The sequence below is a fragment of the Clarias gariepinus genome, chromosome 7, assembly GCF_024256425.1.
Source record: "Clarias gariepinus isolate MV-2021 ecotype Netherlands chromosome 7, CGAR_prim_01v2, whole genome shotgun sequence".
Classification (NCBI taxonomy): Eukaryota; Metazoa; Chordata; class Actinopteri; order Siluriformes; family Clariidae; genus Clarias; species Clarias gariepinus.
The window spans coordinates 18,741,596-18,758,293 of record NC_071106.1 but is presented as its reverse complement, the minus strand read 5'-3'; the positions used below and the strand labels follow the sequence as shown (position 1 = coordinate 18,758,293).

Sequence of the window (16,698 nt, the reverse complement as noted above, 5' to 3'; positions counted from 1 at the left end):
GAACCACGTTCATCCACATGCCAGAAGTTATGATCTAATCAGGCTCTTAGAATTGCTTAGGTGGACATGGGGGAAATTCCCAGTGTGCCCCAATGACTTGTTGGGAATTTAGGGTCATGCCAAGTGTGTGTGTAAGCAAGTGGGAGGATAGTGGGTGATTGACTGAGAAGCTTGCTTGTGCATGTCTGCAGATGACCTTAATACGAACTGGATATAGTTATTAGTGCTTAACTCATGAGAAGCTTGTATGTTGATGAGAGTGAAATGTTCACACTACAGACTCAGTAAAGGGAAGTTAGTTGCCAACTAACCATGTCATTCTTACACTGTTTGTTTCAGGCTGATATAATTATGAACTACCACATAGGAGAAACAGTCCTGTCACTGCAGAAGACCACGCTTATCCCTGGGGGCTCGGAGTCTCTGGTGTACACAACTCTGTCAGGAGGCATCGGCATCCTTGTGCCCTTTACCTCCCATGAGGTATGACTGCATTCCAGTTAAAAACTAAAACGATTCTGAGAAAGAGGTCAAAGGCACTATCTAGGCCATTTGTCCTTTTTCTCAGTGACAGCTTAAGATGTTGTGCCCAAACAAATGTTGAGTTCAGTGCTCTCGTGCTTCTTTCCTCAAGCAGAGGAGCTGCAGGGTTGTCGTGGGAATTGTGAAATGAGTCACGATAAATCCAAGAACAGTCTGGTTTTTGTTCTTTAGCAGTAACAACATGCACAAAATGCATTTTAAATGAACTTTGGGGAAGAATTTGGCAATAGTCTGCACAGTGTTTTACTGAAAAATATTTAATACATTTAATAATCAATTTAATAGTGTTTGAAACTAGAAATTAGCAGAATACATTATTACAAATAAATAACTTTTATTTGGTTCCTGGTTTGGTGTGTGCATGCATGCAGATGTGAAGCAAAAATAAGTAAAGAATGGTCCAGCTCTGCCTTCTCTCCCCTTCTTCCCATGCTGGTTGCTCTCTGTTTGGAGAAGTGATGGAAAACTAAACCAGCAAATGTTTATTAAAATGCTGAGATTAAAATCTTCTTACCAGAATAGAGATTAAAAAAAAAAAAATTAAATGAGCAAAGTCTGCTAGGTTGCCAATACTCTCTCCATGTGATGTAAATTAATCAGCTTATTTTAATTTCTTACCAGATCTTAAGCTCTTGTTACTATTAATATTGTTTGCTAGTCTCACACATACGTGGTGAACATTAAATCCTTCCTTGATGTATGTATGTATAAATGCTCCAGAAAAAAAAAATGCAAATTAACTTTGTTTTCTGTGCCCTCAGGACCACGATTTCTTCCAGCACTTAGAAATGCACATGCGCTCAGAGTTTCCTCCACTTTGTGGCCGAGACCATCTTAGCTTCCGTTCTTATTACTTCCCTGTAAAGGTTAGTACACGGGCAGGAAAGTCTCAGACAGCCTCTTAACATTTATTAGTTTTTTTTACTTTGATTAAGGATACTGTAAATTTCCATGGTTATAAACTGCAAATAATGTTATTACAAATTACACGTCATTATTATTATTATTATTATTATTATTTATATATTGCTTTCAAAGTCTGAAATGATTTCATGATAATACACTTAAATGATTAACAATAGTTATTCCTAGAAGCTCTGTCATCACTATATGGTTTAGCCTGAAGGAACAGGTAAAGTCTATGTCATGAGCTACAGGCATGCTTTTCCTGAGACAGTTTACCATTGTAATGAATGAATGTTTTTTTTTTTTTTTTTTTTTTTTTACTGGGTTGGTATAGGAATGTTGTCTCACATAATATTGTGCATCTAGTGCAGCATGGTTTTTAATTGCAGTATTGTGAGAAATAAAGCAAAAAGTAAGAAGGGAACTTTATAAACAAAATAGAATTATTTGCTTGCTTGTAGAATGAAATGACAGGAAACATAAAAAAAAAAGAAGGGAAGACTGTCCTGAAAGTTTATGAATTGTTTACGTTGCTGGTTTGTTTTGCAGAATGTAATTGATGGAGATCTCTGTGAGCAGTTTAACTCCATGGATCCCCATAAGCAGAAAAGTGTTGCTGAGGAGTTAGACCGCACACCACCCGAAGTGTCTAAGAAACTGGAAGACATCCGCACACGTTATGCCTTTTAAAATCATCGGTTTTGTTCTGCAGATTCAACATTTGAACATTTTCAAACCCACTTTTTCAGTGCATCCACAGTTTTTTTGCATTAAACGTAAGTCCAATATTGTGGATAAGTGCTCCAAAACTGTTCGTCAGAGCTTGTTAGAGAGGTTTTTCCTGAGCATTCCAAGGACTTGGTTGTGGTTTGAAAAAAGTAAGGTTTTGAAGATTATGGACAATAGGTTTTCTGCTGCCACAATTTCCATAGTTTGGAATTATGTCTGTTGTTTATTGTGCAAATATTATAAATTTAGCATTCACTTGTTTAGTTTATTTTAAGGTAAAAAATAGTACTGCTTTTACATGCCATTGTTTCAAATGATTGAGGAATTTGTAAAATAGCTAAAGCTGTTCTTACCGAGGAACAGTGGGATTTGTGTGGTTATATATTTTTTGTTTTGTCCTTGGACTGTACTGAAAGAAATTCTTTGTAAACTTGTTTGACAGAATTTTGTAAATAAATTTTGTAATTAATTTTTTTTTTTCTTTAGCACCTTTTTCTTTAGGGAGAGAATAGGTTGAGAAAAAAAACTGTCCCTTTACATACTTTTACACTGATCACACAGGTCAGACAGGATTCCAGTGCTCTACCTTTCAACTCTGCAACCCCCTCAGACTGCATTGCTCTTTCTGTCGTGTCTTCTGTCTGTTCTGGTGATGCTTTTCTCAGTATTGTAAAACCGCCGCTAAGAAGTAAGGAAAACCTTTTCTCAGCCAGTCGGATGTCTTAAAGTGACTTCCACAGGAAGCGCAAACGATGAGGGTGATTTGTTGCTTGTGGCCTGCAATCTCATCAATTCTACAAAATGATACTTCTGAAGTTTGTCTATTAAAGCCTTAGGAATGTATGTGTATACATAAAGTAGCCATGAAACGGCTTTATTTGGAAGCTTTAACAAAGAACCTGTGGATTATTGTCTGTATGGCTGTTTGTCTTAAACAGGTGAGTTTAAACTTTTAATTGAGCTTTATTTACATAGCGGTCATTTTTTTAACAGTGGTCATTGTCACAGCAGCTTAACAGAGTTCCAAAAAAATATGGGTTTATGAGTTTGAAAAGGGTAAGGGGGAAAAATATATATAAATCATAGTCATCAGACTGAATATACATTCACTTTATACATTATAGGACTGTAACCAGTTTAAACTTAATTTATTTTCCTCCTCCACCAATCAGTATTTTAGATCGTTTAGTGCCAGTCAGTCTTGGCAGAGGATGTAAACTTGGTTACTAGTATGAATCAGCTTGATTATATTATTTATTTATTTTATTCTTTTTTTTGGTAGCTTAACCTTTGTCCATCGTTTTGGGGAGGTACAGATAGAATGTAAAAGGTGTATCATGTTGGCAAATTCTGCAAAGATTTTGGCTTAAATACAGTACATTAGATTTTTTTTTCTGTTGATGAAATCACTATAAACCATTTGACATGATCGTGTTGGTAATTATGAGTAATGTGTAAGTGATCCCACGTGGGGGGAAAAAAAACTAGTTCTATTTCACGGTGTAATGATCATGTGAAAAAATAGTATAAAAATGAAGTAAGTGTTGAACACCCTCATTCCTATGATCTATTTATATTCATTACCAGTGCTGTCTGGTTCCTTGCTATTGATTCTGCAGTTACATTATCAGTATGTAAATATTGTTTGTGATGTGTGATTCACACTGGTTTCATCATCGTAACTTGGAAGGGGGATAATCAGGGATTTTATAGGCATCCTTAAAAATGTAGGATTCTACATAGTCCTTAAGGTCCAAAAAAATAACACCCTTAAAGCCATGCAACATTGAGTGTGTGGGCCCCTTACCCCCAACCCCCCCCCCCCCTTTTTTTAATTACTGTCTTTCAATCTTTTTTTTTTTTTTTTATCTCCTCAGCATTTCCTGCCCATTATCTGTTTTGTAACGACTAATCCATATTCTTTATCCAATTTATCCTGGTCACTATGGTTCCGGGGCCTACACCAGAAACACCAAGTTTGAGGTGGAAATTCCCCCTTGATGAAGCACCCGCCCATCACAGCACATTCACAAAAGCAACTCTAGGGGAATTTAACTTAGTCAGTCCACCTACATGCATGTTTTTGAGTGTTGAGAAAAAAAAACGGAAAACCCGGAGAAAAAGGAACGTGAAATGAGATTAGAATGGGGACCCTGCAGCTTGAGGAATTTGTTCACCCTTTAACAATATGTGTGGTTCAATTTATAATATTACTTTTTTTTTTTTGCCTAATATAATTATAACACTTTTACTAAATGTTGATGGGACGCCCAAATGACTGTTATGGTCATGGTAAGAGAAAATGGAAGCAGGTGGTATTTAGAGACAAATAGACGTGGCTCAGAGCCAATAAAAGGGGTTTTAAAATCAGGTCATGTGGTTCCATGCAGGTCCATACATGTCTAAAAGAAGAGAGGAAGCAACTCCAAATGTCCCTGTCTAGAAAAGATAAACACTGTGACATGGTCTCAGTAATCCAGCAGCAGTTTTTTTTTTTTACAGAAAGAGGCACGAGATATATAACGTCATGTCAGTGAAACTTTCATTAGGAAGCTGCTCTCGGACACGCTTTTCCTTCTGGTTTTTCCCAGATGACGATATGTTTACAGACAGATGGTGTGGGGGGATGGGGGGGTTCACGAAATCCCCCTCTGGTCCATAGCTTTTTGTTAGTTCATAAGAATTTGCCAAAGTTATTACTGTGGGTTATTGGGAGCAGCGAAAAAGAGCACACCATTCTCTGCCTGTGAAGAGCCAGACTCGAGGCAGTGCATGTTGTGGTTTGGCATTCGATGGCTAGAATAGTGAGCTGAGTGTACTTGTGTGGAAGTCAGCAGGCGAATCCCACTTCAAGCAGTCTGACAAAATAGCGTTTAAAAAAAAAACTTAGCCCAGCTCGACATTCTTAGCAGCTTCTTAACCACCGTGAATGCACGGAAGGAGTTAGTAATGTGGGCAGGTGGGCGTTTGTGGGCAGCCAGTGGCTTTGTGGGGATGCGAGATGTGGGGGAGTACACACACGGATATGAAGTTTGATTGGTGTTTGTTTTTAAAATATCTTTCTGCGTTAAATATGAGGATTACACTTAGGGCAACTGATTTAAAACATGAAGTAAATGGACTAAGTAATGGTAATAAGCACCATTCTTGAGACTTAAAGAATAGTGTAATCCGACAAAAAGAAATAGGCTTCCATGAACCATTTGTGTTGTGCTTTTTCATTATTCCTGTGAGATGAGAGAGAGAGATGTGAGATGTCACAGAGAGATGTTTCTTGAATGAGGTTTAATAGAAGAGAAAATTTTCAAAAATCAATCCAGATTTCACAGAGACCCTAAAATCAAAAGAGCAAGAGCACTTGCCACTCACTTCTTTTAATAAGAAGCAAATGTATTCTTTAATTTCAGAGTACACACCACCTATACTTATAACTATATAGTACTCCAGGAGAGGACAAGCGAGATGGCATGGATAGCAGTTCTAGAGAACTGCTATCCATGAAAGTTGAAGCTTGGAAACCGTATCTTATAACCTCTATAACCACCAAAAATGTGGATATTACATAGTGGTTTTAGCCACCTCATGTTCACTGTTTAAATCTCATTTCCCAGGGTGTGTATGTGTTTACTATTTTCCATGTTTTTTTTTTCCACCCCATGATTCATAAAAACCCACTTGACAATTTTCTCAATGTTTTATTTTTCGCTTAAATATTACAAAGATGATGTCACATGTTGAGTTTTTTTTACCCTAGATGATGCAATGCATCATCACATGCTTATCGTGTGATCTCATGACATAATCACTTGTCAAACACTTGAAATCAAGGTGATTTTTCTATAAGAATAAAAGGACATTTTGTTCTGTAGTCTATAAAAGTTAAAGTTACAGAGTTTTTTTTTTAGCTTTGTGGGATGGATTTAACAGTGTACAAGCTAGGTACTCTTTTGGGGGGAAAAATCACATACATTAGTTTTTTTTATTATATGAGTAAATTGTGAGTATTGCAATATTATACATATTTATAATGCATACATACTGTACATAAGTACTACTGGTAAAACAGTTAAAAGTTAGTTATCTAATATGGTTGCCCTAAAGGTTGGATTAAATTAAATTTTATTGAATATATTTTGCTTTAATGAAAAGCCCTGTACAACTGTCCCACATAATCTGAACTTGGCGATCTAAAAATTCCCAACTCACGAATTCAAGACATGTATTCGCATGTTTTTCACATGTGATTACATGAGTCATCTTTAACCCAACCCCAACTACACTGCATACATTACAAAGTAGAATGACAAAAAGAAAAGATTATATAAAGTCCTGTACTTGGAAGCATTTTGTTACACTGAAAATCTTGCAATATTTTCTCCAGTCCAGCTTTTACAAAACCAGAAGCCATAAAAAAAAGAACATATTTCTATATGTTGTCATTTTTTCCCCAAAAGAAGGAAAAACTTTTCAAATCCAGATGGAAAAAAAAACAGTAATTGGCAGCCAGGTGCTACTATTGAAATCAGTTAATCATCAGGAAGTGTGACTACCTCTCTAAAAGCAGAACCATCAACAGGTTGTTATTCTGAAGCATACAGGTGTGTGCCTCCATCATGTAAAGAAAAAGGTAAATCATTCGACTTCAGAGAAGTACTTGATGCTGCTCATTATACTGGAAATAATTTTACACTGGGAAGGATTGTTTACAAACGGAGAGCTCTTCCCATATTCATGTACACTACTTGGACAAAAAAAAAGTCATCACAAGGATTTAACTGAGCAAATAGTTAGTGTAAGAGGCTTCCATTAAATAATTATTGCAGTAATTAATATGGTTCAGCTACAACAAGTGATTTGACCCTAAATAATGCAGTGAATAGCTTCTCATTTCTTACACAACCATGTCAAAAGACATGGTCATGTGGCCATGGAAAAGATGTTGCTCTGTTTCAAAAGGATCAGATTATTAACCAAAGACAACAACCAAGGAGACTGATGAAACTATTAAAACTGGATAAGGAACTGAAAAAAAAACACAATTAAAAACCTAGAAGCCATTATCTTGTAGGAAAAAATGTGGTTGGAAAAACCTTTTAAATGACCATTATGGGAGATCACTTAAATACATAATGAAATCAAACGATAAAAAATAACAGTAGTTCTAAGAAAATCACCATCAATTAAACTAATCAGGGGAAAAAATATATTTTTTTTTTTCTAGGGAGCATAAAGAAGGGGCTGTGGAACATTGGAAAATGTGGTCTGCTGAGTCCAGATTTACCCTGTTGGAGTGAGGAGTTGAACCCCCTTTTGCTTTTAGAACTTTAATTATTCATAGCATAGATTTAACAAATTGATGGAAAATAGTGTGACTCTGGACAGAAATATGTTGTGACATTGCATAAAGCTTAACAAAGCAATGCCACGACCATAAACAAAACAAAAAGTGCAACTTTTTTTCAGGCAGTTTTATATGTATATATACAGTAATATTACATTTTTATATATTTTTTTTTAAATACCAAACAAGAGTTTGGACAAAGGTGACATTTATTTCTGTACATTAGAGAGCAATATTGGAGATTTTAAAACAATGTAAAAACACATATCAAATTAGGTAATTAAGTAACAATAACAGTCAGTTGATCTGTTTTGGGATAATTCTTGCAAGAACAGTATTATCAATACGATTTGCAAAACCCATCAAGCACCATGATAAACTGGCTCTCATGAAGACCATAAAAGCAAGACCAAAACTTACCTCTGCTGCAGAGAAATCGTTAATTTAGAATTACCGTCTCAAAAAAAAAAGACCAATGATTACTAAATATTAATAATTAGCCAATTATTCATGAAGAAACCTTTAAGTAGCAGACACCTCTCACTATCAACTGTTTAAATGAGTTTATTTCATATTTTGGATGCCACAACATTGTTTTATGATGAAGAACGAAATAAAAATAATCAGGAAAGACCATGAAATTGGAAGTTTTGTCTAAATGTTAGCGCGGCCCTTTATGACTGGTCTACCTCTACAGGTAACAAAACAAAACGCCCATTTTTGACTCTGGAGTCCCGTCAATACATAGAAAAGATGGCATTGGTTTTACCGTGTAATGACCAGCTAATTTTATATTAACTGTGGCTACAAAAATCGAGAGGTCTTTTATCTTTGTGTCAGTGTTGCGTTAAAAGGCCGGTGAGCAAGAAGGACAAACACAAACAAGTAGATAAGGCAAACGTATTATACAAAACTAAAATAAAGTAAACAGAAAAGGTGCACCACAACCAAACAAAGATATAAACTATATTTACAAACTACATATAATAAACGGTATGTATATGTGAACGCGAGTAAGTGGAAAATGTCCGAAATCCGTGTTTATTGTATGTGTGTTACCCGAGTATACCGAGTATGGTTCGGTCTCACCGATGACAGGCCGATGACGGAGGGTGAGAAGTCTGGGGAATATGTCCAGTCAAAGATAATCCGGTTTCTTCGAAAGAAAATGATCCACAGCAATCTCTCCTTCTCTCCTCCAAACAAATAACGCCAGGGCTGGTCCACCATTACTACTCATGCATTTTCCCCTCGGGCATGGGGCATGCGCACTTCGCGAGTGTGTGATGCACGAAGTGCGCATGCTCCGTGCCCTTACACTTCACGTGTGTGTGTGATGCGCGAAGTGAGCATGCTCCGTGCCATTACACTTCGGCATTTTTCCCCTTTGGGGCTTGCTATAGATAGGCATGCACACTTCGCGAGTGTTAGAGTTCAGTTTTGGTGAATGGTGGAGGATAAACAGTTAAAAAAGATTTTGTGTGCTCTTGTTTTTTATTGTTTTTTATATTACAAAGTGTTTAAGCGAACCTGGCAAGACTGCTCGGTCACATTAACAAGAGTGTGGTAACGTTAATTATAAGATGGCGAGCAAGTTTGTGGTACTTTCTGCCTTCCATTTTATTAAGAGTGAAAAGCATGCTTAGCTGGGGTGAGGTCAGATGACCGACACAGCTATTTAAGAACATTTGATTTGTATGCTGGCTTGCTTTTGCTATGCATTTTGGACCATTGCTCATCATCTGAACCATTGCTCATTGGTAGGAAAAAGTAAAAGTGTTTATTAATTTTCTTACAAGTTGTTTATAAATCTTGAGACAACTTTGCACTTTGTACAGCATTGTGAATAGTAAAATCGATTACACTAGAAACTGCTACCAAATAAACCACAATTCAGTCATAACGCTGTTGTACCGTAGAGTTCCATAGGCATATTTCATCATTCGGCCCAGAATAATAGGCTGGCATATAAAAGCATCTATAGCATGCATGCAGTTGCTTGTTCTCCCTGTGCTTGGCGGATTTCCTCTAGGTAATCTGGTTTCCTTCCACAGCCCAATGACATGCAGTTTAGGGTAATAGGTATTCCAAAATCGCCTGTATTGTGTGTGAATGACAATCGGGCATCGAGCTGGTAACCTGAGCCCTTAAGTAACTGCCACAGATACTGTACAGTATATCTCCACAGTAGGGGTATTTCATCCAAGGGTGAAATGGTATAGTCTTGACTCTTTAATGGAGATGGCTAAAGTTTTGGTACTCGTCAAGTACAAAAATAATAATAAAACAAGTCAAAACCAATAGGTGCTCAGTTTAGAAGGAAAAAGGAAAACTGGAAATGAAAAACTGAAAAATATTTAAAAGGAAAAAAAAGATAAAGGCTTGCCACTATGTTATCTCTGACTGAGATGAAAGCCACATTTTTTAAATCGTCCCAGCATTTCTGAAATCGTCCCATGTGCAGATATAACTTCCTAATGATTTAATGCCTAGGTTAAAACCCAGCTAAGTGTGTAAGGCATGTGCTGGTGTTAATGTTTCGTGAAGACATTAGGGGAGTTGTGTAATAGTAATGCGCTTTGATGAACAGGTCAATAAACCAGTGAGCTCTGAGCTTTGGTTCAGTCATGGGTTAAAGTTAAAAGTGAAAGTAAAATGTCACAGAGAGAGAGAGAGAGAGAGAGAGAGAGAGTCCTGATCTGAGCTGAGTGTCCCGCGGGTGGGAGGATCTCCAGCACACAGGACCACGCGAACACACACGCAGAGGGTCAGCGCTTATAACACACACCGGGGCGTCGTGGGAAATTCCGAATCATTCGCTCTTTTTTTTTTTTTTTTTACGTAGTTACAAGAGGGAGATTTTTAAATAAGACGCCATACGGATATGAGCACTTGACGGAGCTGTGGGGCGGCGAGACACAGGCGCTGAACATTACCATCTGAAACCCGACACACAGAGACAGGCAGAGACAGAGGGACACAGAGACAGAGAGGTGCGTGGACTCTTCGGTCTTTTTTTCGGCCCCATCAAGTGCCGATCTGTTTAAACCTTATTTTAGTTTCTGTTTTTCAATCTAATGATTTAGACGCGGTTGTGGATTCATTAGCAGAGTTTTCTGTTCTGCACCATTTTATGTATAAGGAGTGCTTTCTCATTTGCGCTTTTTTTTTTTTTTTTTGCACATGTGCTATTATTGCGCAATGCATCTGCTTTTCATCACAGTTTAGTTTTATCACCCTTGAGCCGTTGTTGCATTTCAGTTCTGTGGTTTGCCTTTTCATTTTTTCATTTTATGCCTTTTTATTCTGGTCAGGTACCCTATATATATATATATATATATATACACTTTCAGTATTCAGACTCTTACTTTAGCTTTGATAAACACCAGGTTATGGAGTTTCTTTTTTTAGCAGACATTTTTTGGACAACATCCAGCATTTAAAGTAACCTGCATAAGTTCAGTGAAAGTGTCCAGATAGTCCTTTTTTTACTCCGCTGTGTCAGTTATGTTCGAAAATATAGATAGAGTGATGTTGTCATTGCTTGACTTTAACACACACAAAGAAGAGATCTTCATTTAAAATACTGATTTTAATGTCAAATCCGTATACATCTGTATTGGGAGTTTTGCTGTACAGAATGATATAGGATGGTCATGAGAATCAGCGTATGATGGCATACAATATTATGTTAACACTTCTCTGGTTTTAGGACTTTTTACAAATCAGTGGTGGTAATATGTTAAAAAACACTTGATTTGATTTACTGTCACCAAGATGACAACCGAGAAGTCCTGGGCATGTGATTAATGGGGGATTCATTGACATTAAGTAGATATATCTAAATTTACAAAGTTGGTCGAAATCTTAGAGTCTTTAGAGCTTTAATGGCTACAGCAGGAACAAGCTGTACAAAAAGAATCACATGACCTATTATTTTTCTTTACAAATGTTCAACTGATTGTTTTTTTTGTTTGTTACACTTACATGCATGTACATGTACATGCCTAACAATTGTTAACCCTGTGCTTCTTCAGTCTGATGTGAATTTGAAGGCAGCTGTGCAGACATGAAATAACGGCAATGAATAAGGATTGTGCTGATGCTTTTGCATATGTTTCTCTCTGCTGTTTCAGGCCGGGGAAAAAAATATTGAAGCAGTCTACATCTGGATTTTGCTTGAGTTCCAAGACTAGAGATTTAGCAGCAGTATGGTTCGGTGTGAGGCTTGGCTCCTTAAGGGGCTTTTGGGTAAGTGGGGCCCTTGTGGGGCTTAAGTATTTTCTTAAGGGAAAAGACATTAAAAGGGGTCACAAGTCACTCTAATCTCAAATAAATTCTGCTGGGAACATCTGGTACACATTTCACATTGATGTAATCTGCACGAGTTTATCTCAGTGTTGTGAGTTTTTATCTTTGTCATCTGTCAGAAATCAAATTGAGATAGTTAAATGGGATGCCCTTAGAGTTTTGAGAGTTCATTGGGAGCATTAAATGTTGATGGAGAGAAAAAAGAGGAAGATTGAACACTTCCTGAAAAAAACTCAAGTGACAGGTTAACTCGGATGTAGTTTGTCACCAAGATAAACTCCATATTACTGATGAAGAAAGATGGAGTGACGCAGAACAGAGATGTTACTCATCGCATGTGGTTTTCACAGCTTCTGAGTGATGCTACTGTATGTGTTGATGTGTTTGCTGTGTCATTTAGTCTAAGGTTAGAATCCTGCTTCAGGTATTTTCGTTTTTTGTTCTCACCACTTCCTGTACTGAAGAGATAAAAAGATGCAGAAAATGAAGTGAAATGGCAATAAGAAGGTGCAGAAGAATGCAACTGGGGGGGGGGGGGGGGTCGGTTATGCTGTCACGATCACTTAGTTTCAACTATAGAAACCTCTGTAGTACAATAGGAACATAATTCAATATATCTGCATTAAACCTACAGTCTTACAGGACTGCGGGATTCTAACCCTATAACTTTCTGCTAACCCTGTGTTTTATACCACTGACCAATTTCACAGTGAATTACAGTGTAGCAATGCTAAAGAGGTAATTGTTTTTGTGGCTGTTTATGACTTAGTTGTATTTATTCAGTGTTATATTTATTCTTGGAGTTGTTTGCTTTACTGAAGGGAGGAGATGAAGTACCTACACAAGTCCATTGGAGGGAACAATATGTTGCTCATTTATTCTTAGCCGGTACAATGTATAAAAATGTATTTAACAAGCATGCACATTATGATGAAAGAGTGTGATCGTTTTTTCTTTGTAAAACCAGCAGTGGTTTGAGGTTTTGATTTTGAGATGGTGAGACAGCTCCTTCCTTTCGCACTTTATCTTTCGTTTGCTGTGACAACGATCATGTGGCCTTTAAAGAGAAAATACACACGAATTTGATGCATCTGTTTATGTCAAACTTAACTCACAACCTGCTTTCTCTTTCACCTACAGATTGTCTTAAGTGTTTTACTAACACACAAAAAAAGTACTATAGCCAGCTAAAAAAATGGGTAACAGAATTCACCAGTGTGCTTTGTTTGACAGGAAGCAATTGTGGTGTATAAATGGTATGCCTACAAGTGGTACTTTTAAAACTAATGCCTTAACTGTAACTATCCATCTCATAAATCGCCAGTGCTGGTAAAGTGCCAAAACCATGGAAAGGATTAAATAACAATCTAGGATTGTTTTACTGAAAGCATTATATGTGCGGCAATTAGGAGACAGGTTTCCACATGCTCATACTCATTCATACCATAAGGTGAAGAATGTGGATTTCTATACTGGGTACAGTCGCACTTATTTTATTGCTCTGTTTGCGTCTAGGTCTAACGTGGTTATTACCCATCTTGATGAGCCATCTGACACCTGTGCCCTGCAGTTCCCTGGAAACTCTGAAAGATCAGCTCAATTCAACATTAAGGAGACGATATTTGGTACAGTAATACATTTAACATGCTGTTGTTTTGAGACTTACAAAGAGAGCAGTGCTACAAGTATAATAGGAATTTTTTAACAAGTCAGTTAAATGTAGAATGTAATATTTACATGTTTTGCATTTTTATTTTTTCAGAAACATAACTTTCCTATAAATTACACCATGCAAGTGCCTTATGAAGAGGTCTTCAGACTGAAAAATATCAGCAAACTGGTAAGCAACTGACCCTAATCTTTGACACATCAGATTACTATGACTTATTCCCACACTCTGCCCAACTTCCTCCCATTCGCACATTCTCTTCGATGCATGTCTCCCTTGAGTCAATGATATCATAAATTTCCACTGATATTTACGCATCAGCCTACTCTTGTCTCATGTTACTTTTCATAGCGGCTCCTGTTTTCTTTGATAGATTACATGCTATCTGTCATTGCTTTCTCCTAGAAAAATGATTCAGCAAGTGAGAGGGATCTCCAGGTTTTGTGGGCCACGGTCACAGAAAAAAGCATAGATAGGATTTTGCAGGTGCTGCCAGAGAGACATCCAACAAGGCGTAAATACCTTACAAACCTTAAGGATCTCTTCAAGGTCATCCTGGAAAGCAACCCGGAACTCAGGATCTTAGATGAGGTGAGGACAAAGCCTTCCAGTGTGCTGTCATTTTACGTAGCTGCTTGAAAGCTCATTGTTTATGCCACCCACCTTCTCAACTCACTTACAATACTGAGAGCCTTTCTGAGGTCTTCTATCATGTGATGATATATGAGTCTGACTCATGCTGTATCGCTATAAACGATGTCAGAGAAAATGTTAATTAAGTAATACTTTTAAAAACAAAGTGTACACTGTATATAAGGGATAAATACGTTTTATATGTTAGATAAAATAAAGCTCAAATGGGTGATAACATGGATTATATAGTAACTCTGTAACTGTGTGAATGTGAATGGTGCCACATGGACTCTTCAAAGACTGCACTTACCAAAACATTTTACACAGTTTAAGATTTGTACCCAACAACTTCTTTTGTACTAAGTTAAATAATTTATAATTCACCCAAAGGAGTCTGGTTTACATCAGGTTTACATTTTAACACTTTTTTGAACCCACTAAAATCATAATGAAGTTGTGCTATGCTGAGTCATACTGATGAGGATGTTTATGTGTTTGTGAGACAGAGTAAGTCGGAAAGCATCGAAAACATTCTAACGCACCTGAAAGACGAGGACTATCAGGGATGGAAATCCGTCAAACCTAAATCCTTACTCGACAACTGTTATCGGACCATGCACTGCATCTTTAACGAGTGCTTTTCAGGGAACAGCACCGACTGTAAGTGAACTTTTGAGACCTTTATTTCTTTACACTGTAGATTAAATTGAAATAAACTTAAGGGCAAATTTGTCATTGTTAAATCCTGCCAAACTGGTTCCACAGAATAATGGGACTATTGATCCCATGTCTTGTGTTTAATTTACATGTGAAGAAATTAACTGCAATAAAGTTAATAAATAGGACACAGCAGGATGAATGCTCATATAAAACTCTTAAAAGGTTGCTTGGCCTTAGGTTTTAAATCATTTGGTATGCTGAGTTTGTGTATCTCTATGTGAAGTATCTTATAAACATTCGTTGAAGAAAATGAAAAAAAGCTTGTGGAAAAAAAACATCTGGTATTCAGTAAGTCCTTATTGTTAAGCTTCGGTTGGTCAGTTTTTGCAACATGGTGGCACAAAACCACAGCTGACCAGTAAATCTGGCTAGGCCCACTGTGAGTGGGAGCACATGCCAGCGGGACTGAGTCAAAGACACGGCTTTCATGACAAGTAAGGTGGTGGCATCTGATCCTGCCATCTTCCTGTCTTGGCGGTTCATGATTCAGAGTTGATTTGTTGCCCCATGCAAAGACACACTCCAAAACATGACACACACACACTGATGAATGCCGTCTGAGAACAACCACAGACAGTTTAACCTGTAATTAGTGTTCGCATATGGATGTGCTTATTTGTGCGGTAGTTAATATATAAAGTGAACTCATCAATGCTTTCTCTCTTTGCCCCATCAGACTGCCAAACTCAGCACTGGAGAAAAGGGAAGGAAGAACAGGGATGATAGAAGATTCCCTAAGTGAGGATGTTCTTCTGAGAAATGCCCAGGGTCGCTGGCACGCTGCGCGTTTGTTAATGTTCACAAAGATGTTGCTTAAAGGCATACCAGCGTTCATACCTTCATCCATCCGGCATATATACACACATACATTTGTGGAGTGGATCCACTCATGACTTTCCTTTTTGCTATAGCATGTTCCATCTCAAGAGACTATAGCCAACTCAAACAGGAATTTAATGGTGGTCTTAATGATATTCTTGATCCTGTGTGCCATCAAGTGTATATATATATATATATATATATATATATATATATGTGTGTGTGTGTGTGTGTGTGTGTTTTTCTACAGGCAATAGAAGTAATATATTGCATGTATATGTTTTGCTGACTGCTGGCTTAGTCAGTAAATTATTTTCCTTTGCTTGGCGCTTTGATATAAGCTACATTATCATAAATATTAAATATCTGTATAAATATTAAATGTCTGTAATAATACTTTTCCAGCGATGATTGTTTTTTTTTAATGCAGTTTGTGTGTGTTATTTATTTAAAGACTAGAAAAAGAAAGAATGTTCTAGTCACTGTTGGACAGAAAAAAATAAACGTTCCTCTGGCTCCCCCTTGTGGTCAAATGTATTTTTTCCTACAATCCAACAGGTTGAGGAGTTTTTGTGTGGATGTTATGTTTTATAAATACACTTTAAAAAGAAAAAGAAGAAGAAAAAAAGGCTGAACTATAACCCTGTTAAAATCCAGTTTAGTTTTAGCTGATAAAAGCTGGTAGTTCTGTTAGAAAAGAATGTGTTACGGATTTGCATACAGTTAAATGACAAGAGTGACAAGCTTGTCACGGAGCCAAACAACAGATTGCATCAAATCAATTTCTGATTACTTGGTCACACAGGCACACCCAGTGGATTTGTCTATCACACATAAATGCACTGGCAGCCATAGAGTAAACGTATGTTAGTTTATTCACCGTGAGAATTTAATTTCCCATGTACTCTTTAACATCTAGTTTACACATTAAATTATTCTATGTTAAGCAACGATGAAAAGCAATAATTTCCCCTGGTATGACAGTGAGCTTGTAAAAGATTTATAGTAAATAACCTGTGTCCAACCT

At 37.1% G+C, this 16,698-nt stretch overlaps 2 protein-coding genes across 2 annotated transcripts in view; both read left to right on the top strand.

Annotated features, from left to right (window-relative positions):
• The window catches only part of sf3b3 (splicing factor 3b, subunit 3), a 32,582-nt gene extending 29,935 nt beyond the window's left edge, over positions 1-2,647 (top strand). Inside the window, exons 25-27 of the mRNA XM_053500470.1 lie at positions 340-483; positions 1,305-1,409; positions 1,999-2,647. Coding sequence (XP_053356445.1) covers positions 340-483; positions 1,305-1,409; positions 1,999-2,139 — 390 coding nt within the window. The 3' untranslated portion in view covers positions 2,140-2,647. The remainder of the gene's footprint in view (positions 1-339; positions 484-1,304; positions 1,410-1,998) is intronic.
• Positions 2,648-10,205: 7,558 nt separating this feature from the next.
• On the top strand, positions 10,206-16,192 carry il34 (interleukin 34). The gene is made up of 7 exons (XM_053499858.1): positions 10,206-10,512; positions 11,656-11,770; positions 13,346-13,455; positions 13,593-13,670; positions 13,905-14,090; positions 14,639-14,792; positions 15,529-16,192. Exons 2-7 carry the CDS (start codon positions 11,731-11,733, stop codon positions 15,573-15,575), a joined length of 615 nt encoding a protein of 204 aa, XP_053355833.1. The 5' UTR covers positions 10,206-10,512; positions 11,656-11,730; the 3' UTR covers positions 15,576-16,192.
• The last annotated feature ends 506 nt before the right edge of the window (positions 16,193-16,698 follow it).